Source organism: Girardinichthys multiradiatus, chromosome 22 (assembly GCF_021462225.1).
Source record: "Girardinichthys multiradiatus isolate DD_20200921_A chromosome 22, DD_fGirMul_XY1, whole genome shotgun sequence".
NCBI classification, from domain to species: domain Eukaryota; kingdom Metazoa; phylum Chordata; class Actinopteri; order Cyprinodontiformes; family Goodeidae; genus Girardinichthys; species Girardinichthys multiradiatus.
In genome coordinates this window covers 28603770-28629301 of record NC_061814.1, presented here as the reverse complement: position 1 = coordinate 28629301, position 25532 = coordinate 28603770, and the positions used below count along the sequence as shown (strand labels likewise).

The following is a 25532-nucleotide window of genomic DNA, read 5'->3' as shown; positions in this document are numbered from 1 at the left end:
ATCTAATGTGAGTACATTATTAGGTATGGGAAAAAAACATATTAAGAAATAATTATTTTAATTAAAAAACAAGAGAACATGCCATTCAAGTAAGGCAGGTGTGGGCTGATCTTTACATGTCAGAAAAAGGCTATAAGAAAATAGGTACTTGTCAAAATGTCCCATATCCAGAGTCTAAGCAATTTCCTGTCTTTAAAACAAGTGGAACTGTGACAAACAATGCTGGACCAAGGTTTAGCTTGCCAGCACTGCAACGTTTTCTGTGCGAAATGATACAATGATTTGGTGGCAATCCCCGAACCCGGTGGTGGACACCAGCAGTAAGGGACACTGTCAAGCTGATGAAGGAGTCGTATCAGCTGTGGTTGGCTTGCGGGACTCCTGAGGCGGCTGACGGGTAGCATGAGGCCAAGCGTACCACGGCCCGAGCTGTGGCAGAGGCAAAAACTCGGGCCTGGGAGGAGTTTGGTGAGGCCAGAGAGAAGAACTACCAGTTGGCCTCGAAGTGATTCTGGCAAACCGTCTGGCGCCTCAGGAGGGGGAGCAGTGCTTCACCAACACTGTTTGCAGTGGGGGTGGGAAGCTGCTGAATTCGACTGGGGACATTATCAGGCCTTGGAAGGAGTACTTCGAGGATCTCCTCAATCCTGCCATCACGCATTCCCTGGTGGAAACAGAGGACTCGGGGTTGGAAGCTCCGCGGTGGCAGGGCTGCGGGGGTGGATTAGATCTGACCTGAGCACCTCAAGTCTCTGGATGTGGTGGGGCTGTCATGGTTGACACGCCTCTTCAACATTGCGTGGCGGTCGGGGACAGTGCTTCTGGACTGGCAGACTGGGGTGGTGGTACCCCTTCATAAGGGTGACCGGAGGGTGTGTTCCAACTATAGGGGATAACACTCCAAAGCCTTCCTGGTAAGGCTTATCCCAGGGTATTGGAGAGGAGAGTCCGGCTTCAGGAGGAGCAGTGTGGTTTTCGTCCCGGCCGTGGAACACCTGACCTGCTCTATACCCTCTGCAGGGTACTCGAGGGTTCATGGGAGTTTGCCCAACCGCTCCACATGTGTTTTGTGGACCTGGAGAAGGCATTCAACTGTGTCCCTTGTGGTGCCCTGTGGGGGGTGCTCCAGGCGTATGGTATCGGGGGCCCTTTATTAGGGGCCATTTGGTCTCCGTACAAGCAGAGCAGGAGTTTGGTCTGCATTGCCGGCACTAAGTCGGACCTGTTCCCAGTGCATGTTGGACTCCGGCAGGGCTGCCCTTTGTCACCGGTCCTGTTCATAACTTTTATGGACAGGATTTCTAGACGCAGACAAGGGCCGGAGGGGCTCTGGTTTGGGGACCAGTGGATTTCATCTCTTCTTTTCGCGGATGACGTGGTCCTGCTGACCCCCTCTAGCCAAGACCTACAGCATGCAGTGGGGCGGTTCACAGCCGAGTGTGAAGCGGCTGGTATGAAGATCAGCTCCTCAAGTCCGAGGCCATGGTTCTCAACCGGAAAAGAGTGGCTTGTCCTCTTCAGGTTGGAGGGGAGTTTCTTCTTCAAGTGGAGGAGTTCAAGTATCTCAGGGTCTTGTTCATGAGTGAGGGAAGAATGGAGCGGAGGATCGACAGATGGATCGGTGTGGCTGCCGCAGTAATGGGGACACTGTGCCGGTCCGTTGTGGTGAAGAGAGAGCTGAGCCGAAAAGCGAAGCTCTCTGATTTACTGGACGGTCTACATTTCCTACCCTCACCTATGGACATGAGCTTTCGGTCATGACCGAAAGAACGAGATACCGGATACAAGCAGCTGATATGAACTTTCTCCGTAGGGTGGCCGGGCACTCCCTTAGAGATAGGGTGAGGAGCTCGGCCATCCGGGAGGGGCTCGGAGTAGAGCTGCTGCTCCTCCACATCAAGAAAAGCCAGTTGAGGTGAATCGGGCATCTATCCCAGATGCCTCCTGGGCACCTTCCTTGGGAGGTGTTCCAGGCATGTCCCTCCAGGAGGAAGCCCAAGGCTCGGCCCAGGACACGCTGGAGGGACTATGTCTCTCGGCTGGCCTGGGAACGCCTTGGGCTCCCCCCGGAGGAGCTGGAGGAGGTGTCTGGGGAGAGGGATGTCTGGGTGTCTCTGAAGAGTCTGCTGCCCCCGCGACTCAGTCCCGGATAAAGTGGAAGACGAAGTATGAGCACTAATAGTCTCTATTTTCACATATTTTCAGGCAATGACGGCGATGACTTCCTCGTTTTAGGTCTACGAAGTGGAAGAGTTGTCCATAGATTTAGCCTTGGATCTGGAATAGCAACCATAGTAAGCGATCGACTCAACTACAACATCAGCATCCACACTGTTACCTTTGGAAGGTCCAAGAGAACAGGGTGGCTGAAGGTAATTTAATGCTTTATATTATTTTTGTGTTTAATTTTTACAGCACTTTTTCATCGAACATTCATTGTTCAGTGTCTGTATTAGAGTCCATTTGACTTTTAACAAAAAATAAGTCATTGGTAAAGGAATATGACAATAAAAAATATATATAAATTTTCTTTCCCACCCAGAAGACAGCACAGACAGGTCTCATTAGGTCATAGAAAATACTGTTTTTTTTTTATTTTAATTGTCTCTCACATCTAAAGGCTTCTGCTGACTTCATTTTTAGACACACACAAATACTGAAAATATTTTACATTTAGTCTTCTTTCCTTATCGACTTCAACACTGAAGAGTATGCTTTTCACTGTGACTTGTTAACGTTTAGGTATGGTGCGTTCAGTGATCAGGAAGTTTTGGATTTTTGAGTTTCAGACAGACAGGTCACCAGTCAGGGCCAAACAAGCTGAAAATTGTCCTGGCCGATTTTTCAGAGCATCTGTAGCCAAATGTAAATTTATAGTGACTGCTTTATTCATTCACCTATTGCCTTTTCTCAGACTTAAAACATGATTGTCAAAGGGCATAAACTGAAATATGCTCATATCCTGAAAATTATGTGGATTTATCTGTTATGCTGTTTTGTTTTCTTATAAAGTATTCAGTTTTTTCAGGTCAATTTACTACTGCTGCCAGGTAAAACAGGATGTTTGCACCTTCTGACTTTAATATAAAATCTGCAGGCAGTGATATTTTTTGTTTAAAACAAGGTTTTAGATCCCTCGCTGCTCAGTGCCTTATAAAAACATGTTTAGAGGCAAAAACCTGGGAGGGCGACTATTAAGTGGACACAGGCTGAATAACTCAGCGAAACATCCAAGATCGTGCATTTCGTCAGGTTCAGCAGATTGTAAAATTGTCCTCCCACTCCTGACGCCTACAGATGCAAGACTGCAGCTTGAATATTGATGTTTTACTACATGTCTTCCTCAGGTTGATGGGCAGCGGAACAGAACAGGATATTCTCCTGGACCTCTGGTGGGCCTCAATGTTTTCAACCAGCTCTTTGTAGGTGGATATAATGAGTTCACCCCTGAACTGCTGCCACTTGGCTCCAGATTCCGTCAAGGCTTTCAAGGTAAAACTTCAATGGCTTTATTACAGCCCAAAACTGCTATCTGCAGCGGGAGCAATGGGGCTTGGACTTTCTCCCAGGATCTCTGTCTTTGTGCAAGCAGAGGGAAGGTCTGTAATGAAAAGGGAATTACAGGCCAGAACAGAGCTTTGAGGTTGATTGTATCTGCACTCTGTAATTGCTTCACACCCCATACAGTGTGTTGTGTGTAAATTCATTCCACTGCTGATAAGTCTCTTGAACAAGGGCACTATCCAAATAATCTTTTGTCAACACCAACGTCATTTATGCTCTCCCCATAGTGACCCTAAGTGAGAACTGATTTTAGAGAATATTCATTTGGCCTGCTAATGTGCAGAGCTGTGCAGCAAAAATTGCCAAAACAGTAATGATGAGAACTGCCATGAATATGACCATAATCATATTTGTAAATATGGTTGTATGCATATTTCTCTGCACCACAGCAGTGAAGCTTGTCATAAAAAGTTACAGAACATCAGTTTGAGTGGAGCAAAAGCTTTTTATGCATAAGGGACCAGAATGCTATGTATGTTTTTCCTTTTTGTCATCTAGAAATCATTTCAACTTTCTCCAGATAAGACTTAAAAAATCAAATCAGCCAAACTAAAACATTGCTCCTTTCCTTAACTGTGTCACTATCGCTTGCTGGAGAGCACTACCTGAGCAGGGCCACACCGGTGGAACCGTAACCTTTCTACTCAGGATGTAATGAGAACTCATGAGCGTCTAATCAGATCTGTGTGACCTTCCTCAAGCCCTAATCATGATGGCTGGCAGTAAACACACTGATAATGCACTTCAGTCCCAGTTATCAACAGATCCACACTCCCCTGCTGAAAAAATGAAAGAGCAGGCTGTGTGGCTGCTACAGCAGGGGATAAAAGTCACTCTGTTTAAGCTGCTGATCAAAGAAACAAAAACAGAGGTCTGCCTTCAGATTTTCATTGTTGATTTAAAATATAATAACTTGCAAAAGTATTCATACCTCTTGAAACTTTTCACAGTTTCTCACATTACAACTACAATTGTCAATGTATTTTATTGGGATGTTATGTAATGGACCAATACAAAGTCGTGTATAATTGTGAAGCGGAAAGAAAACAATAGAGTCAAAAATAGTTCCAAAAAATACTGAAATCGTGGTGTGCATTTGCATTCAGCAACCAAATTCAATACTTTGTAGAACCACATTTCAATGCAATTGCAGCTGAAAGTCCTTTGGAGGATGACTCTACCAGCTTTGCAGAATTTAAGATTGAAAATATTTGCCCATTGTTCATTTCAGAATAGCTCAAACTCAGGTAGATTGGATGGAGAGAGTCTGTGACCAACTTGTGCTGCAGATTAAGGTCTGAACTTTGACTGAAAATGCTTTAAGCTAAACTACCCCATGTAGCTCTGGGTGTATGTTTAGGGTTGTTGAACCTCAGTCTCAAAACTTTCCAGCCTCTAAAATTGTTTCTCCCAGATTTTCTCTGTAGTTACTTCATCTCCACACACCAACTCTAACCACCTTCTTCCCTCTAAAATAGCCTCCCCACAACATGAAACTGCCACCTCTATGTTTCACCGTGAGGATGGTGCGTTCACAGTGCAATGTTAATTTTCCACCACACATATATTTGCATATAGACCAAAAGATTCAATTTTGGTCTGCCTAGATCACCTTCTCCCTCATGTTTTCCATGTCCTTACCTTTAAACTTGGCTTCCATTTTATTCAACAATAGCTTTCTTCTTCCTTTTCCATAAAGGCCAGATTTGTGGAGTGCGAACAGATTCTCCAAACTAAACTGTGGAGCTCTGCAGCTCCTCCATAGTTATCATTAGTTTCTTGGGTGGATTTTATTTAGAGGTTTCAAAGGGTATAGCTGAATACAAATGCAAGCGATATGCATGCCAAACTTGTCAGATTTCTATTTGTTAAAATTTCAATACCTTGTATCCTTCACCTTCCATAATGATTCACTAATTTGTGTTGGTCTATTACATAAAATCCTAGTAGATTAAAATAAAGTTTGTGAAATTTTATGGTAGTAATCTGGGAATTATGCAACACAATGTATGTTCTCCATGACATCAATGGACAATGTAAATTATTTTCAGGCTTTGAAAGAACATGCTGTGTAACTGCTGGACCTAACTCCTTGAGTTTCTTGTTTTTCCTGTATGAATGGATATCTACACAGCTATATCAAAGCAAACCATCTTTTCTAATCCTACTCTTAAATTTTCCTTTTTGACATTGCGGGTTTGCATCACAACAACCACTTGAATCCGTCAAGCAGAGAGCATCATGACATGAATATTCATGAATGAGCATGACATTTCCCCGGCATCCTGTTTATGCCAATGACTAATGCAGCTGAGAGAAGAGAGTCTGCATGGGCAGATGACTGTTAGGGTCAGGTTTGGCCTTTTATATTTATAGAAGGCCCCGAGCGCTAGAGGTTCAGGCTAAAGCAAATATTTTCTTGCTAAAATTGAACTGTAATAGCAGAAAGCAAACGTGGTGATGGAGAAGCTTAATAACAGATGGAGGGGGTCTTTTTAGAGGACCATTAAATTTAAAAGTTAGCCTATTGCTCAAGTTGATTGATTTAAGCTTATGACATATTGACTACAAACATGGTAAAAAAAAATTTCTTCCCCCTTTTTATAGGGTTTACGTATTTTGCACATATCTATTTTTATTTATCTATTGTTTTTTTTTTCATTTCTTTTATTTAATTTTATTGTTTATTATCAATTTTATTCATTTTATTCTTTTTTACTTTGTCTATTTCCATATAAAAATTACCATTTTGTCTTTAAGCTTTATTTTTGTTTAATAAATAATCGCATTGTAGAATTTGCAGTTTTGACCAGATCATGCTTATGCTGTTGGTTTTTTTATATACATATATTTTTTTGTTTTGCAGCACTAGTGGTCTTTATTTTCTGAAAGTAGGCAGACAGGAAACTTTGGTTCTAGTATACACACTTTGAATCTCAACATTTGTTCTTTTATGATTCCATTTAATAGAAATAATATATTCCTCTCTGACATTTGTGTTTTTTCTCCTCTCAAAGGGTGCATTTTCAGTATTCAGTTTCGGACCCGGAAAGATGGGAAGTTTCAAGTGTTGGGGCAACGTGCGGGGTATCCGGCCTTTGGCCGTAGTGTGGGTCAATGTGGAGTCACCCCCTGTGTTCATGTTCGCTGCATGAATGGAGGAACGTGTGTGGACTCTGGTTCATCTGTCTAGTGAGTTAAACATCTTTGGCATTTATTTGAGTAGTCTGTTATGATTCCACTTTGTCATGACTAGATTTCAGTTAGTTGCAAAGCATATAGGTAAAGAGAATCAGAGTTTACAGGCATTACACTGTGTTTGGCTGTTCCCATGTACAGCTGCCAGTGCCTGTCTGGATGGAAAGGAGCCCTGTGTACTGAGACTGTGTCTGTGTGTGATCCTGAACACAGCCCCCCTCCTCTTTGTTCCCATGGCTCCACCTGCATCCCTCTGCCGAATGGATATACCTGCCGGTGCCCCTTGGGGACTGCAGGACTCCACTGCGAGAAAGGTTGCAACACGGAACCTCTCAATCCTTTTTTTTTTTTATAGTGTCTTGCAAAAGTATTAATAGCCCTTGAACTTTTACACATTTTGTTGCACTGAACCAGAAACTGCAATATATTTCATTGGGATTTTAGGGGGGGGGGAATAGTGTTTAATGCTTTTGTATTTAGACCCCTTTTCTCTGATACTCCTAAATAAAATGCAACCAAGTTTCCCTCTTTCAGCAAAAAAAAGACACAGCTTTCAATCTTAACTGATAGGCTTTGCAAAGTCGGCATTGATCAGAGAAGCAGCCAACAAGCTGCTAACTCTGGATGAGCTGCAGAGAACCAAGGTACAGATGGAAGAATGTGTCAACTCTGCACCTGTTAGTCGTACACTCCACAAATCTAGCCTTTATGAAAAAGTAGTGAGAAGAAAGCCATTATTAAAAGAAAGTCATAGGAACTCCCATTTGCAGTTTGCCACAAGTTATATAGGGGACACAGCAAACGTGGAAAGACATGCTCTAGTCAAATGAGAGCAAAATTTAACTTTGGCCTATATTAAAAAGGCTATGTGCGATGGAAAAATAACACTACACATCACCCAGAACACAGGATCCACAGTGAAACGTGGTGGTGGATGCTTTTCTTCAGCAGGAAAAAGGAAGTTGGTCAGAGTTGATGAGGAAGTGGGTGAAGATAAATACTGTACCGGCAATACTGCAAGAGAAAAACATATTAGAGGCTGCAAAAAGCACATTCTTTTATTTCGCGAAGAAATTTGACCAAATTTTATATCAGTGATGAGCAAGGCCAGTAGAGGCATGCCCCAAATGACTACATGGTTAACAATTGCCTCTACAAAGTGTTGACTAAAGGGGGGATAAATACAAATGTAGGACAAAATGTCTGATGTTTATTTGCACAATAACTTTTATATACCGTAGTTTCCTTTTCCTTCCCTTCAGAATTATGATATATTTTGTGTTGGTATACTATATAAAATGTCAGTAAAATACATAGAAGCTTGTAGATGTAATGTGACATAATTTAAAAAAACGTAAAAGGGGTATCAGTATTTTTCAAGGCCTTGTATGTTATTTTATACATTTAAAAACAAAAAATACTGTTTTTAATTAATTTAACTTGTACATTGTCTTTTGCATTCAGCTGTGACCATCACTGACCCATTCTTCAGTACTAACCAGTCTTCGTGGATGTCATTCCCTCCCATGAGTATTAGGCACAGGACTGTTGTGGAACTGCAGTTCCAGCCGTTGTCACCTGATGGCATCCTAGTCTACTCTGCACAGCATCTTGGTGTCAGAGCAGGTGCTGACGTTTAATCCCAAATTTAGGATCAGCTTCTTTTGTTGAAATTAAAATGATCTCTAACAGCTAGGGTCAGTATGGCTTCCATTTATCCAACAAAATAGAGCACATCTTCTACATACATAAATGTTGTTTTGGAAAACCTTTATGTTTAAATGTATGTCTAAAAATGCATTCAGTCTTTTAAAATCCAAAGTTTCTCTGTAAATACATTTAAATACAAATTTTTGTGTCTTTTTATCATTAATATCCACACATTTGAGAAGATGTTTATTTTTAATACGATTATTAAATTGAAATTAGTACCACGTACTTTATGACACTATGTGTAGCATGGAAGTAAAAATAATTGCACAAGTTGTTATTGCTTTCAACAAGTGAATAAAATATTTAAGGTTTAGGTAGCAAAATATACATATATGTTCCTGTTAGAGCTTTAAACAAAAAAAAAATCACAATCTGGAAGCAGCTGATAAATATACCACAGATACAGTGCTGTGAAGAAGCATTTTCCCAATACAGATTTCTTCCTTTGATTTTCTGTCACACTTCAGTCAAACACATTTTAAAATTTCAACAGTAATAATCTGAGTAAATACAAATTGTACTTTTCAAATATTACATTTTTAGGGAAAGAAGCTATACAAACCAGCCTGGTTTATAAGCAAATTCTTTTGAACCTATGTTTTCCACCAGAATTATTTTTCAAATGATAACTGTTGAAACGCATTATTTTTTCTCAGGTGATTTCTTCTGTCTTTCCTTGACATCCGGGTTTGTCCAGTTGAGATACAATCTGGGTGGCGGCACACACGTTCTCCGGTCAACTCGGACCGTGGACCTGCATGGCAGGACTTGGCATGTGGTAAAGGCTGGCCGAACTGGTCACCAGGGCTTCCTTAGCCTGGACAACGAGGAGGTTAGAGAGAACAGGACTGAAAGGATGACTACACTTGATGTTGCCACTGACATCTTTGTCGGAGGCGTTTCCACTTTGAGCTTCGTTTCCCCTGAAGCAACTGAACGAGAACCAATGAGCTTCACCGGTGGCCTGAGAGAACTTAAAATTAATGGTCGAGAACTTGAACTAACAGAGACAGGAGCTATTGGTGGAACAAACATCGGGGACTGGGATGGGACAGCTTGTGGGTACAAAGTGTGTCATAACGGAGGTCAATGCAGGTCTACAGGGGCTGACTCATTCATATGTATATGCCCATCATTATGGACTGGATTTCTGTGTAACCAATCTGTAAGCTGTGTGAACAACAACTGCAGACATGGCTCAATATGTGCTCCATCTACTGTCACCTCATACAGTTGCATATGTCCCTTAGGGTGGGGAGGGACACACTGTGACACCAAAGTGTCCACAGACTCATTCAGGTTCGTTGGAAACTCTCACATTAAATACAGAGATCAGAGATTCAACACAAGAAACCTAAAATACACACAGATTTCTTTTAGCGTTTATGCCAGCTCCAGTGACGGATTGATTGTGTGGATGGGGATGGCCGAACACGAAGACGAAGACTACCTTGCAGTTGGACTTGAGGAAGGCAATCTGAAGATTGCAGTAAATCTTGGCGAAAGACTTGCTCTTCCAATAACTTTTAAAAATCTCTCTCTCTGCTGCAGGAAATGGCATGATGTGTCTTTAAATCTAAACCGAACGGTTATTCAAGTGTTTCTTAACAATAAGGAAATCCTGTTTGAAGATTCGGACCCATTTGAGCGATACGTAGCTTTAAACTTTGGGGGTGTGGCTTACTTCGGTGGGTTTGAAATATACAGAAATGTATCAGTGGTCACCTCTGGGATATTTTCAAAGGGCTTTGAAGGAAGTATCAGAAATGTGTTTTTGTTTGGAGATGGCAACCCAGTGCTTTTTTTAAAAAATGGTGAAGGTTTTAATGTTTTTGAAGGCACTGATTGATAGTAAAACTGTAACTTCTGACCAAAATGTTTGTAAGTTCTAGTTATATAGCCTGTACTGAGTTTGCAATATTTATTGAAGACTTACATTTTTTTTTAGCATAAGTGAGTTAAATGAGCTGCATTTAAAACAAACAAAAAAAATGTGTGGAATAAACCAAATTTCTGAATTTCTCTACTCCAAAGACTTTATCTGTTATTATAAAGAGGTTTCAGTATCTTTGCACATATTGGCAATACATACACTCACTGGCCACTTTATATGTATACCTAGCTAGTCATAGATTGAACCACCTTTGAGCTTTGGTGCTGCCTAGTTCTAGTGGCATAAACAAAGTGTCGCAAACATTCCTGAGAGATTTTCTTCCATTTTGACATAATAGTATCACAGTTCATGCAGATTAGTTGACTGCGCATCCATGATTCAACTCTTCCATTCCAACACATCCTAAAGGTGACTGTGGTGGCTTTTGGTGTGTAGTGAACTCATTAAGTTTAAGAAACCAGTTTAAAAGGTTTTAAACTTTGTAGCGTAGTGCAATTTCCTGCCTGAAGTATTTATCAGAACAAGGGTGCCCTGGGCTCATAAATAGATGGAGATGGTCTGCAACAATATTCAGTGGAGTTTAAATTATGCTCAACTGGTATTTTCTTGTTACGTGTGCCAAGACAATACCCCCCCACCAGCCTGAATTTTGACAAGACAGGATAGACCAACGCTTTCATGTTATGACCTACTATCTGTGTGTTGCAGCTAAAATTGAGACTCATTGGATCAGATTGTTATTCTGACCAAACGACCTAATAAATGGGGCAGCATATATTCCTTGTACAAATCTCTATTAAAGGGAAAAAGATGAATGCTAATACTTGGAATTTAGCGTGGACCGGTTACCATCAAGAAATAAGTCTTTAAATGGTTTTAATACCGCACTTGTCTGTCATACTGTGCCATTGGGTTGGAAATCCTTTCCGTTTTCTCTGGGTTTATAGAGCAAAGCGTGAAGCAGCACTACCCCTCCCTCACATATCACCGTTCTCCGGCCTAAAGCTGTTCAGTTGGCTGAAGAAAAGCTACTTTTCCCTTGAATACAAGAAATACGAATTCAGCTGTTAGGAAATATTTCCAGCCGGGAACACAGGCAGGTACGGTGTGGAAAACTAAGAGCGCCACCTACCACTTTTTTTAAGGCAACACTGTTTTAATTGTTTTTTTTTTTAATCAGATCCTGCTATTCTTATTTTTTTAAAGGTTAGTGTAAACTCTTGGATAGTTTTACTTAATGTTATTATACTGTGACAAACTCTTACTAGCATGTCTATTTAAAGAAACCACAGCATGATAGTTCCTCACTTAAATCCCTAAAGATTAAAGGGTTTTCAGGTTTGCAATCTCTAGCTACTTAAAAAAAAGCCACCTTTGGTAATAATCACCAATACAAAAGGATTAGTTTTATTATGAACTGTGCATAAACACATGGTGCAAAGGCACACATCTCTAATGTATATTACAAGCCAAAATGTACATACTTTCTCAAATGAAAATAAGCTTATAAAATATTTAAGCAGTTGAAAAGAAATTTAAAATAGAAATAAAGCACAAAGCTGCTGTTTAGATCTTCCTTAATTAAATATTGTGTTAAACATTCAAGCTAAAATGTGAAGCTCATCTTATGTTCACCAATTGGTTCATATTGTTACATGTGATCAGGAGACTGATAGTACGGCAGCATAATATAAACAAGATGCAGACAAAATAAATCTGATTAAACCGTTCCAGTATTCAGTCTTTTGTTGGTTTTAATTTAAAAAAAAAACTGTTGGCATCTCATTTGGCTGCACCATCAATAACATAAAACGGGACTTCACTGTTGTATAAAATAACTCCACCATTTGCCAGTGTAGAAAAGTGGCATGTACCAGCCATGTGATAAACACACTTGAAGTCCTTAAGAGCTCAATACGCTCTTTAGCTGGGATTAAAAAAAACAAAACAAAGGAATAACATTATGATGAGTAGCTGTCTTTTGAACTTCTACGTCCATTCTCGTAGTCAGAGTCCCGCTTGTGCCTGTGTCTGTCCTTGTGATGGCTACTGTATTCATTGCTGTGGTGCCTCTCTTTCCTCCTCTCACTGTGGCGGTCGTCCGAGTGTCCGTGATGCTTGCTCCTCTCCTTGTACTTGTCATCGTCGCTGTGGCCATACCTTTTCTCCCTGTCATGGTGTCGATTCTTCTTGTCGTGGTAGGAGTCCTTGTGCCTGCCGTGGTGATCTCTGTCTTCGATGTTTCGCTGCCTTTCCCAAGGGTCAGTGTAGCGCTCGTTTAAATGTTTCTGGTCTCTGGCCCCAGACATTGTGTGACTGGTTGGTTCTGACAGGCTTTCCGAATGTGGAGGAAGGGCCTCTGAAGTGTTATCCTGAGCTCTCTGTGTGCTGGCATTCTGGTCTTCTGTGTTCAAGTTGGATATAGTGTTAGAAGTTGTGGCACCTAAGTTGTTACAACTGCCAGCGACCAACTCAGAGGCTTCTGTGTTTGACAAATCTTGAGATTCCTGGACTTCAGGAGGAGCTGGAATTTGAGTTAATGCTGCACCAGGATGGCTAAGGCTAGGCTCATCCTTCTTACTGGGAAATGATTTACTAGTGGTTTGATTTATTTCTTCCAGCTTGTGCCTGACCTGTGAGAGCTGTAAATAGCCTTGGTGAAATGGTAACAGTGGATCCTTTTTAATACTGCTTGACACAGGGACTGGTTTAGGACCTGAAACATCAGGAAGGCTGGCTTTATCCTTTTGTAGCATCATTGTTTTATCTTCATTCTCTGAGGAATATGCTGAAGATTTTTTCAGTATTCCACTTGAAGAAGCTTTTGAGCCATTTGTGTTATCTGCAGCAGCCAGGGATTCTGACTGCAGCGGAGAATTCCCTTCAGTTGTTTCCTTTTCAGAGTCAGACAATAGGCCAGAGCTGCTTTTGTTTTCTGAGGCAGAACCGCCGGTTTCAGTGCCACTCGGATTTGCTGACATGCTCGCCAGGAATGCTTCAGTTGATACATCTGGGGGTTTATCTTTCAGTGTGATTGATGGAAGATGTGCCACTACAGAAGAGCCTTTTCCTAATGAGCTGTTAGAAGCAGATGCATCAGAAGGACACAGAATCACCGGTTCAGCTTTAACTGATTTAGTTTCTTTTTTCCTGATGAGAAATCGAGAAGCAGCAGCAGCTGTCAAACCCTTTGAGTCACCAGTTGATGCATCTGTTTTGGGAGCAGGCTCTGTCTTCGGGGTGTCGTGTCCTGTTGTCACAGGTTTATCTCCGACATCTGGCAGCGGAAATAATTCCCCACCCCAACCAACTAACACACCTGGAAGAAAACGAAGCGGCTTTTGTGCCTCCTGGTTGCTCGGCTCCTCTGTTGCAGCTGGTTCTTCAGAGGAATCTGCAACAGGTTCGTCTTCATTAGTATCGAGGGGTTTTTCCATCCCTTTTTTGAGCGGAGTGGTCAAAGAAGACAGGAAAATTTTTTCTTCCTCCTCAGTGGTTCTTGTAACTTTTGTGGGAACAGTGATGGGCTTGATTTCTGGGACAATCCTCGCTGATTCATTCACATCCACAGTAAGAAAATCTCTTTTCGGTCTCTGGCGAATGATAAGTCCAAGGAGAAGGTTGGGACGATTGTTTTCCAAACCTATAAAAGATATCAGTTAGGTTTAAGAAATAAATGTTGCATGAGGAGAAACAAACAATTATGAAAGGAAAAAAGGTCTATCGCTATGGTTACCTGGCCCATCAAAGGGAACAAGCTGATGGGGAACTTTCTCTGTGGCACCGAGGGGAATGAGATACATATCCTTCACTTGTCGCAGGTTATTGGACACCACCCCAAAACGTCTACGACTGCTGAAGTAGGCATGAAGAAGAGTATAGGAGATCTCATCTTCTTCTGTCTCGGGGGAGAAACGAACCAGGCACACCTCCTTTAATGAAACAAAAAGCATGTGTCAGTAAAAGTTGCAATTCATACCGCAGGGGTTTGATTAAAGCATAACTAAGTCAGGCATCCAACTCTCTCTCTCTCTCTCTCTCTCTCTCTCTCTCTCTCTCTCTCTCTGTCTGTCTGTCTGTCTGTCTGTCTGTCTGTCTGTCTGTCTGTCTGTCTGTCTGTCTGTCTGTCTGTCTGTCTGTCTGTCTGTCTGTCTGTCTGTCTGTCTGTCTGTCTGTCTGTCTGTCTGTCTGTCTGTCTGTCTGTCTGTCTGTCTGTCTGTCTGTCTGTCTGTCTGTCTGTCTGTCTGTCTGTCTGTCTGTCTGTCTGTCTGTCTGTCAAAAACGTTATTAGAAACTGCTTTGGGATTAAATCAATTGTAATGGACAAGGAGACGGAAACGAAAAGGAAAAAAAGAAGCAAGAAAAAGAGGAGTGGGCCAAAAAGGAAAGAGGGAGAGAAGGAGAAAAGAATAGAGAGAAAGATGAAGAGAATACGAGATAACACCCTGTAAGACTGCTTCTACACCTGCTGAAATGCATATATAACAACAATGTAGACATTATCTGATGGAAGAAGTCTCAATGATAGTTATTTTAAATATCAATGAGGTGTTTAAAATTCCTCGGAGGAAGCAGAGCGTTATGAAAAGCTTCAAAAAGAAACATATCAAGGCATAACTGCTTCATTCAGGGTACAAACAAGAAGGCTGAACAAATTACAGTAAACACATCTTTGTACTATTGAGCTTTCAACTGGTGAAATATGGAAATGTTGACAGGCATTTGGAAATCTCAACATGAAGTTAAGGATCTACATTTTAAGGATATATATATACAAAAACAAACTTTTTTAGTAATAATAGCCACTGCAATCATTTATATATGATGCTAAAGCAACTTTACAATGTTATCTTCACAATAATTTTGTTTTTGTATTATAGTGACTGCACTCACACACATAGATCATTCATAGCTAGTCATAGTCAATAATCACAGGTCCAAGCAGAAGAGGTAGAAGAAATATTTTCTAATATCCTTTTACATCATAGTTCTCAAACAGAAAGCTAAATCTCTAGGTTGAAACCTCACAAAAACAAAAGAGCTGAAATCTACCATAAAATGCTACAATTTATTTGTTCTTTACCCATTTATTTTAACCGTGAGATAATGTCCCATACAAATGACTTTGGAACCCAACGGACCCATATGGAGGAAAATCCTCAGTTTTATTCATACTCACAAAAAATGTAAAATAATTTCATTTAGGTGGAGGTGATTAGCTGAAATATTTTTTATGCTTGATTCTAAAGAAACAAAGATGCCCAAAACTCACTTTTGTTCCAGTTGCCCGAATCTTCTCTAAATAGTCCCACACTGTTTGAGGACTTATCCTTCCACCAACCTGGATACTGTCTGGAAGATCCTATTAAGACAAAAGAAAAAGATATGAAACATTAAGGAGAGCTTTCACTCAGAAATAAACAAAGAGATTGCAGACACACAAAACAAGATCCACAAATACAAAAGCAGTTTAAAGACTAATTGCTATTTCGTGGTTCCTTCATAAAATTGTGATATTTTGTTTTGTATTTTACAGTATTAAATTTGTAAATAATGCAAGTACCTTGGTCATCTCTGCTTCTCTGAATAATGCTTTACAAGTAACAACAGCCTCTTGCGTGGCTGTCAAAGAACCTGAGCCCTTCTAACCCTTTTCTCATGTTGAAGTTACTCACTCCTTGAGTGTTGTTGAGTTATGTAAGGGCACAAAACTGCAAATCCAGAATCTGTGCACTTGAAGTCAGATTTCCAATTGCACTTAACTGCGGTGTTTACTTTCTACAGGACATTCTGAAGATGTTTTTCTGTATCCACTTTACCTCAGATAAGTTGTCCAAAATGCCTGAGACAGGAAACGCTTTTGTAACAAGTTTTGCGACTGAGTGCATATGAATAAATCCTCGCCACAGGGACTTCAAGTTAGAAAGGAAAGCGGCTTCTTCTTCTCTTCCAGCTGCATGATCTGACCTGTAGCAAAAAGCAGAAAGCAGCAGTAAAGCAAACATGCCAGATGTTTAACAGCAAAGTCGTATGAGGTGTCAAAAGTTGCTAACCACCTTGCTTCAAATCCTGGTTTGGCATTTCTGAAGCTCTCCTCTAAAACAGTGAGGTGTAGGTCATCATCGATTGGAGGAGGCGGTGTGCTCTTCCCCTCCTCTGATTTAGTCGACTGCCTCCGCACCACTGTGGTTGCAACTTTGGCCACCTTGGTTTGGGCCTCTTCCACTGGGGGTGCCATACGACCTTGTGCAAGAAAATGCAATACACCAAGCTGAAGGGTAGGAATTCTGAGACGATGGGTATGATGCTTTGCAAGAGATGGAGTATAATCAGGAAACTCTGGTTATTTTTCTCATCCAGACCTTACCTGTGCAGATTTTGCAGTGTAGATCAAACAGGTGAGACTTGTGCTGGCTCGTAGTGTCTTTCTCAATCTTCTCTTCTGTTCTTTCTGGGGTTTTGGGGGGCTCTGGTACCTCTTCAGTCACTTTGGGGAGAGGTTCAACCTAAAAAAGAAGTAGCTCAAGCGGCATCAGTGATCAGTTTTTGGCCATGTTTAAGGAGTAAATAAAGAAAAAAAATAAATCAATTTAAACTTTGGCCTTTACCTCTACAGGCTCTGGTGCTTTCATCGGCTCCTGGCTCTCAATTTCAATTTCACCTTTGTGTGTAATCTTAGTAATAGGTCGTCTTTCAACTTCTCTTTGCTCTCTTTCGATCATCTCAATAGTCTGAAAATGAATGAATACTTTTAAGGTATTTTGTTCTTAAAGAATTCAGACATGCTTCCAGAAAACAGACGAACAAAATGTGAAACCTTCAATAATAAGAGTAAATATTACTTCCCGAGATGGTTTTTTTTTTATAATAAAGGGGAACAGGAACACTGTTACAAGTAGTCAGTGTGTGCAACAACAAACTGAAAACATTAAGCATCACATACATGTCTGTTTTCTCTTTGACGCCAGGCAGCCAACTCTTTTGAGGCCAGTTCCTCTGGACTCATGCGAATTAAGTTACCAGGAGAAATTTCCCCTTTGAGAACCCTTTTGAAGAGAACCTGCAATAGAATACATAGAAATACAAATTACAAAATACGAGTGGTAAAACATCTGGATTATGCCTGGCATAAATAGGTACTTACATAATTTTTTGTATCTTTTAGGTTAAACATCAAACTTCTGTACTTGTTCTTATATTTATTGTCTGTGTCTTTATAAAGGTGAAACAGCTCTCTTTCGGTCTTCTTGGCAACTTCAGAGGCTCTCTCCTCTGGGATGTTTAGATCAGAATCCTTCAACCTAAAACACACAAACTGTCAGTTACTTGGAAAATATTCAGATGTTACAAAAAGTTATATTACACATGTATTTTGTGTCAATGAATGCTTCTAGACAACTGTTAGAATTTCTTTCAGCTGGCATAAACAAAATGAAATCCAAAAACCGTTGGAAAACAAGACACAGAGAAAGTCTTCAGGTCACTCAACAGATAACTCAACTTGTCTGGAGATAAAATTCCTTTCAACAAGACTTAATCTGCAGAATGTGCTGCAAATAATATGAAGAAAATAGCACACAACTCTGGTTGTATTTGAAACACTGAATTTAACTCGACAGCCAGCAAGAAAAAAGGTCTCTCTGTCAATACTGTAAAGTTAAGGGTCCCCATTTCTGCTTCCTTCAGTTCCGTGATCCTGGCTGCATGTTTAGAAAGCGCACACAGAGACGCAATTTCGAGTGATTGATTCGTAGGATGTGACTGAAAACAACCCATCATGAAACTATAATCTGAGAGGATTAATAATTAGATTTACTTATAAAACACACTGACCTCTGTGAGAGGATTTCTTTCAGGGAATCACGCACACTTCGCCTGATTGCCTCCATAGACACAGGTTTCTTCGAGGTCAAAGACGCAGCTTTACTTTTAGTTTCATGTTTGGACAGACTACCTGCGAGGAGAGAATGTTAATATCAGAGTAAGTAATAAATATTAAACTTTACGTTAAACAAAAATACGAAAGGGTTATTAAATAAAAGTTTCAACGACTTTAGGTTTCCAGTCTCCAAAGTCAAACAAAAATTAGGACCAAAATTTAAATCTTAAAGAAAATAAATATTAAATAAATGCATCTGACAGAAATAAAATGCAAACAAAAAATAAATAAAATGGAAAAATGTAGGTAAATCTGGAGTGATAAGTCAATGTTTTCGATGAATTTTGTGTCTGTGATAAAATATGCAAGCATTTAAATTTCTGTTATACATTTCTGACAAGATTTTTAGTCTGAATAACAATCAATGAATGATCCCTAAATCTATAATTGTCAAAAAATACAAAAATAAAACCAAGTACTGCAGATTATTTACTTCAGTAAATCCTGTGGACATTCTTACAGGGACTCTGAACTATGGGCTTGAGGCCAGACCCTCATCTGGCCTCAACCCAACATGATGTTAAAAACAGAACAAGACAGAAATATTTTTACATTCACGGCTGTTATCTGCACCTGTTTTATGGGCTGCTTCTTTGACATCTGTGGACTGCCTCCTTTCTGCATCCTGTTTAAAAATAAAAGTACAAAAACTAGATTAGATATATTTCTTATACAATTCATCAAGAGACCAACAGAACAAACTACAAATTAAAAGAGAAGTCCTCAGTAAAAACAAAGAAATGCTAAGAGAATATCTGACCTGTGATTGTGTGTGAGAAACTGAACGTGTGAGTGGACCCATACACCTATGTGCACACCTCTCGTACAACCAAAATAAAAGCAAAAAGAAAACAAACCCTTCTATACTGGTAACAGGCTATGATTAATAGAGGCTGTATTAGCTGGGGAAACAAACAAAATATTTTTTCGTCTCTGTGAAAAAAGAATAAACAACAGATAATTTAACTGAGACCCCAAATCGCTCCGCACACCTTTCTTACTGGTCTAACGCCACCTGATGCGAGGGGCTGGGAGGATCCTGGACGGGGTTTATGAGACGTCTTGTGATCTTGAGCTTCGTGAGCTTCTGGCTTGGCCTCTGTTGAGGCCTCCGGATCCACCTTCTTACTTTCCTCCTCACAGCATTTTATGCACACATACATCTGGTCCTCCTCCTCCATCTCGCGCACTTTGGCAAGGTCGAGACCAACACAGTCTCCATGGAACCAGTCGTCACAACGACCACAGCCAACCATAAACCTGAATGAAGCACGATTATGATTGAAAGGTGTTTGTTGCTTACACGAGGAGAAAGAAAATGACTGAATTCAGATATTGTGCATTAAAAACATGTAAAGAGCAACACTTACATGTTATTGTGGTGTTTTTTACACAGGCCACAACAGTTGTTTCCATCCCAAACACTCTCACTATCAGCCGGCTGTTCCTCAACCGTTTCCTTCTTCGCCGGGGGGGCATTATCTGGAACAAACAGCTCTGGCTCATCCACAGAGATACTCCTCGAATTCCTACTTTTCTGTTTCTGTAGAATCTTTTCAGGCTTTTTAACTTTCTCCTGTCCTCCATCTTGAGCTTTTAGAGAATAGCCTGGATTACTGTGGGTCTGATGGTGCTGATGCTCAGCTTTGGAGCTATGATGAGGATTATTTTGTTTAGCTGCTCCCTGATGATCGGCAGCACGATTAGCAGGTAATGGTATCTTCTTTGCAGCTGAGCTTGGTGTACCTGGTGATTTTGGCTTCATTTTATCATCCGCTCCACTGTGTAGCTTTTGAACCTTAGCAACATGCTCACTCTGTGTGTTTTCTGTGTGCCTTTTTAAAGGGGAAAGATCTTGTTTGTCCTTCATAGACTTCATTTTGTGCAGGTCTTCTCTTTGGATTATTTTGGATGGCTTGTCTTTGGTTACTTTATGTTCCTTTTCTGTGTGACTTGTTTGAGATGAAGACACCTCTTTGTTTTTGTTCAGTGTCGGCCCTTGTTTAGGCTTGGGCGGTGTTTTGGCTGCAGTCTGATGCTTTTCCTTACAATCAGTCTTATCTTCATCAGCTATGTCATTCCCAATGCTCAGTGGATGTTTGACACCATCTTTTCCTTTGTGGAATGGTTTTTTCTTTTTTACTGGAATTTTCTTATCTTCGTGTTTCATGTCCTGTGTGGAGGTGGGTCCTATTAATGTTCCATTCGAGGTCTGCACATCATTAGGGTTCACATATGGGCCTAAACCAACATTAGTTTCATCAGATAAGCTCTTCTGCATTACATCGGTTTCTGACACAGTTTCTGGTGTTGGAGTTTCTTCTGTTGGATTCTGCACGCAGACCCCATCGTCTGGCAAAATAGCCATATCGATGTCGCCACCATAGGAAAAGCCATCCTCAAAGCATGCTGGCTCACCGGTGTCTAGGCTTTGCGTGTAAGAGGGTCCTGGAAGCAACTCAATTTTAAATCCGCCAATTGTGACTGTGAGCCGCCTCAATACAACCGTAGGATTCAACCATAATCCACTATCAAGATCATCGATGCTAATACGACCTCCCAGAGTCAACTCTTTCTTCTGCTGTGCACCTTTTACTCCTTTCTCAATAAGAAATGACTTGCTTAGCCATTTGGAGTGTCTCCTTCCAGGTCGTCCTCTGATTAAGGTGTTCTTGGACATCCTAGGCTGTTGGTCACTATGATCTGAAGAAAAGGAAAACAAAAATATGACACATTTTGTTTTCAAGTAACTTTTTAAATGTTAAAATGCTTTGTAATGACCTGATATTTAGAGGAGAAACTTTTCCCTGTATAAAATCGCCTTCTCTGGGAAATGTGTCTATGGCATATTTCTAGTGGGAAATTGGTTGCATGTGTAACTGAATGACTCATTAAAACATTAGCTAACATAATTAGACACCCGCTAACTGTTGGCATCTGTAACTATAAATCCCTCTCCATGCATTTTCTACATCGTAGCATTTCTACCTTGCGTCGAAGTCTTCCAACAGGCTGAAACATTTCCAAGTCTTCAATGCTCAATGTCTGATAGTTCAAAAGTTAAAATTACAAAATAAAGCAACTTTGCGTATTGCAGTTAGCTTTTCTGCTACTAAAACTCCCTGCAGCTTCCATCTAGAGCTGTTCACTTTTCTTCTCAGTAATTATTAATGTAACAAGGTGAAATTATTTCTGCTGGTCTAAATACTAGCAAAAAGCAGATACATTTCTCTCATTCACTCAGAAGATGACGGTGAGCAGCAGAAAGCTTTCTCTGGAGCAACACACTGTCCACTGACAGCTGGATTCCATATCAAGCTCCACCTGTATGTTTAAACTTCAAGTAAACTGCCCAATGTAAAAAATCTTATTTATATAACTGAAACAATACAATTCACATTTTATCAGCCCACCATTTATATGTGTAGTTTCCAACCAGATGATCACTGATCAGCGATGGTCATAAAACGGTCGTATTCCGATCACCAGATGATTTTGCTACTACTTACCGTAGTCTAAATTGTTGGGATGTTTCTTCTGCTTGCCAGCGATTGGTTTATCCTGGGAGCTCTCTGCAACATTCAGTTCACTAGAGAGGCCTTCAGATTCTGTACCCCTGTGTGGACCTACAAAACCAAAATGAAAGAATTTAGTTGCACTATATGCCGATGTAAAGAGTGAGTAAACTACTGCGATTCAAATTGAACTAACAGAATTTTCCATGACAGTGGCACGTATTACTAACTCCTACTTTTGGGTTTAAAACCAAAAGTCTTGACCTACTGGTACTGCTGACAAGGCATGGGCCTGTCAACGGCGTCAACATATAATAATGTTAAAAAAGTCACATTCAAAACTGCTTGAAATTTGTAGAATGCCGTTCCTATGGTTTCAAATAAAGTTTGCTACAGCTGTACTGAGCATTAACTAACATAGTCCTGCTCCTCTACTACTTGTTGCTGCACACTGCTGGTCACCTGGCTGAACAACGGCTACAAAACCTTAAATAAAGACACATTTAGCTGCTTAAAAACATCTATGGTCCTGAAAAAGACAAGCAGTCACGCGCTGTAAAATAAAAGAGAGCCACAGTACGGGTGGGAGTTCTGTTAGGCATCTGACTGCAGGCTGGCTACCTGAGCAGACATACCACCTAATCCATGTACTTGTGCTAATCTTTAAAGAAAAACCTGCAAAACATCTCTTCAAGTTTCCTTGGAAATTACCAATGAATTTAGCAGGTGTTTTTTCAACCTTTTGGCTTTATCTACGTATCAAAATTAGAAAAATGCCATAGATAACATTATCACTGTAATAATCAACATGTTTTCTTAGCTGCACAAGGGCTATTTTTTTTTGCTCTTTTGTTATTTTGTCATTTTTGCTACAGTGAAACTGTAGGTTGTTTTTTTTTTTTTTATTCAACCTAATCATACTGTCTCTCATATCAGCCCATGGTCAATGCTGATAATCCAAGGTTTAAGTACACACAGCTGGTTACTATGAGGATGTTTTCCAGAGTATCTCAGTATTTGAACTCGAGCCAAACTGGGTTAAAAATCAACTATGCAAAACCAACAAAGAGGAAAAGCCTTCACAAAAACGTATATTTCATTTTCTTTTAAAGGTTTCATGAAATGAATAAAAACACTTTAGAGCCAGAAACAAATCTACAAATTACCATTTTTCTCAACTTTTTTGACTTTGGACTTACTTGCCGAACCAGCAATCTGAAAAGCAGGATCTTCATTTTCCAGCAAATTGAACTGAGCGCTTGCACTTCCAAACATGGGGTCTTTGTCACTGAGCATGTTCTTTAGAGAGTCTTCCAGCCTGGATCCTGTCCCAAACGCATTACTGGCTTCACATTCCAAATTCTGACTTGATGTTAGGGACTCATCCAACTGGTCACTGGGTATCAAATGGTTAAAGGTGTCCACAATATCCATGAATGCTGCTGCCTTCCTGAATCAAAACAACGAACACATAGTATGAATAAGTGGCACATATTAAAATACTGCATTCTTAAACCAGCTGTCAGTAAGGCTCCAATCATCGATGAGCAGAGGGTTTATATACATGGAACGTATTAGGAACTTTACTATTAATGAGTCTATAGTTACCGTTGGTGGTCCAATTACATTGTGCATGCTACGGACTCCACCATGAATTGGAAAAAAATGCATAGCTAAACATTCAGGATTTAGACTTAGAAAAGAAAAGCAACCTTAATGTTATTTTTGTTTCAAGGCAGAATGTTTCATCTTGATGTTTTTAATTGTGAAAAAAAATCTACAATAAATAACATTAGTTTTTCTCTGAATAAAAAGGTCCTTACTACAAGTACATGTATAATGACCAGTAAAAAGATAGAACCTCCAAAGATTCTTGAACAATAGAAATCTGAAAAATAGTTTTGAAGGACAACGTTTTACAGCTTTTCGGCAACTGTCTGAATTTCTAATCTACACGTGGTTTTATTTAATAGCAACCGTAATGCTCTTTCAGATAAAATTGTTTGCTTTAACGTAAAAATCAAGAAATGTTTGCTAGCATGTCCGTTATGTTCCAATACGGAAAAAAACAAATCAACAAGACCATGGAAATTTTCTGGGATTTGCTCATCATCCGGTTAAAGTTCATCCTGTTTATTAACAAATGCAAAGAACAACTTAAAGACGATTTCTGGCATTTATCTGCTATTTCAACTTGACTACTCCAAGTGACCAATTCGTAAAATGTGTTATAAGTAAGGTAGCGGGTGACGTGTGTCCAGTATTTTCTGGTGAACCACCGCAAAGACAAAACAACCTAAAAGGGGCCAAATAAGAACAGTCTGTGAACCATAAAACACTCCGGGAATCTGATAAAATAACTTTGTTTTTACTGAAGCTAAGCTAAAATCCACTCGTGTAATTGACAATCAAAACAACGTCTTACTGAATCAATTAAAACGTGTTAGCAGGCTAGCATGCTAACATTGCAGGACAACAATCCGCTTTAGAACGCCATCATGGATGTTAGCATGCTTTACTTTTATGGAAAAATATACTCCAAACGCGAATAGTTGTTTCACACCTTACCACCACCCCTTGCTGTAAAGTTAACGAGCGCCTTAAAATCTAAAACATGCATCATTTAGTAAGTATAATTTGAGTTAAACTTGGAGCTAAATGTCCAAGACAGCGGCAGCTAGGTAGCTTTAGCACAGGCCTTGGCTATCAAGTTTGTTTGTATCCTGAATATTGATGCGAGGCAGTTAGAAGATTCCAATCACGTGCATGTTTTCACAGGCTTGCAGTTGGGTTACTGTGAATTATTTTTTCTGTGAAGCGGACCCTCACCTCTGCCGTGCTGCGATAACGTTGCCCACTCGTGTAAGGTTACATTCTAGCACAGCTGCACCCAGTAACTTCCTCTCACAGAACCGTTTTGCGTCCCGCTGCCGCAAAGCTCCTGAGAGGCGACTATACTGCGGTCACGTGGTTTCTGTTTACAAGCAGCTCATTCTCCAAACGTAACAGACGTGTAACATGGTTGTTTTATTCTGCATCACCACTAAATTTCAAGTTAGACTGGGTGAAAGCGTAAATCACGTCAATATGCCGGCGTTGAAATACAACCAAAACTTAAAGACACTTAAATAAAAATATTCCATTCGCTATAAAACATTTAAAATTATTTTCATTTCTTTTCTGAACTGTTGAAACTGATGTATTAAAACAAACATAACGTAGACTTAGTTTTTTAGTAGGATTTTGTCGTATTGTTTTTCAAATGCAAAAAGCAAATTTTGTATCTCTCCTGTTGGACGTTTCTGTTTTTGATTTTCTTTATTACCTTTATAACGTTGTTTATAACTTGATTATTAGGACTATTATTAGTAGTAGTAATCAGAATCAGCTTTATTGCCAAGTTCGTACATACAAACAAGGAATTTGCCTCCGGTACCCTTTGCTCTTTGCTCCTTTGTTCTGTTTTTGCATTACAGAATATACAAATTTACAATTTACAATGTACAATATACACATATCTAATAAAAAGAGGTGCATTTGCAGCATCTGTATGCTGTTGTTCTGTACTCTATTAAATGTTCATCAGAGAATCAGCTTGGGGGAAGAAACTGTCTCTGTGGCGGCTGGTTTTAGTGAACAGTGCTCTGTAGCGGCGGCCTGAAGGTAAAACTAAATAGTTTATGTGCAGGGTGTGTGGGGTCTGCAGAGA

The 25532-nt window shown here is 40.1% G+C and overlaps 2 protein-coding genes across 4 annotated transcripts in view; one reads left to right on the top strand and one right to left on the bottom strand.

Moving 5' to 3' along the window:
- Window positions 1-10501, top strand: part of eys (eyes shut homolog) — a 336214-nt gene extending 325713 nt beyond the window's left edge. Inside the window, exons 46-51 of the mRNA XM_047352417.1 lie at window positions 2206-2372; window positions 3348-3492; window positions 6582-6756; window positions 6904-7076; window positions 8227-8388; window positions 9132-10501. Coding sequence (XP_047208373.1) covers window positions 2206-2372; window positions 3348-3492; window positions 6582-6756; window positions 6904-7076; window positions 8227-8388; window positions 9132-10324 — 2015 coding nt within the window. The 3' untranslated portion in view covers window positions 10325-10501. The remainder of the gene's footprint in view (window positions 1-2205; window positions 2373-3347; window positions 3493-6581; window positions 6757-6903; window positions 7077-8226; window positions 8389-9131) is intronic.
- A 1252-nt stretch (window positions 10502-11753) lies between these two features.
- Window positions 11754-24802, bottom strand: phf3 (PHD finger protein 3). 3 transcript variants are annotated; one of them, XM_047351883.1, is made up of 16 exons: window positions 24653-24802; window positions 23023-23273; window positions 21818-21934; window positions 19679-21011; window positions 19301-19568; window positions 18882-18933; window positions 18203-18323; window positions 17514-17670; window positions 17313-17429; window positions 16978-17100; window positions 16737-16875; window positions 16426-16612; window positions 16189-16336; window positions 15642-15731; window positions 14106-14301; window positions 11754-14012 (listed from the first exon to the last, which is right to left on the bottom strand). In XM_047351883.1, exons 2-16 carry the CDS (start codon window positions 23255-23257, stop codon window positions 12331-12333), a joined length of 4965 nt encoding a protein of 1654 aa, XP_047207839.1. In that variant the 5' UTR covers window positions 23258-23273; window positions 24653-24802; the 3' UTR covers window positions 11754-12330. The 3 variants fall into 3 exon arrangements, with proteins under 3 accessions (XP_047207839.1, XP_047207840.1, XP_047207841.1); XM_047351884.1 differs by having other exon boundaries at window positions 23023-23269; window positions 24653-24675; XM_047351885.1 differs by lacking the exons at window positions 23023-23273; window positions 24653-24802 and adding an exon at window positions 22020-22118.
- Window positions 24803-25532: the final 730 nt, after the last annotated feature.

Bases quoted from the DNA above. Each gene is read 5' to 3' on its own strand.
- phf3 (XM_047351883.1), bottom strand. From the start codon at position 23,257: ATGGATATTGTGGACACCTTTAACCATTTGATACCCAGTGACCAGTTG. The intron at 16,876-16,977 runs GTAAAGGCCAAA...CTTCTTTTTTAG, and splicing joins AAGCACCAGAGCCTGTAGAG to GTTGAACCTCTCCCCAAAGT. The intron at 14,302-15,641 runs GTGAGTTTTGGG...GTTTCATTAAAG, and splicing joins TTCGGGCAACTGGAACAAAA to GAGGTGTGCCTGGTTCGTTT.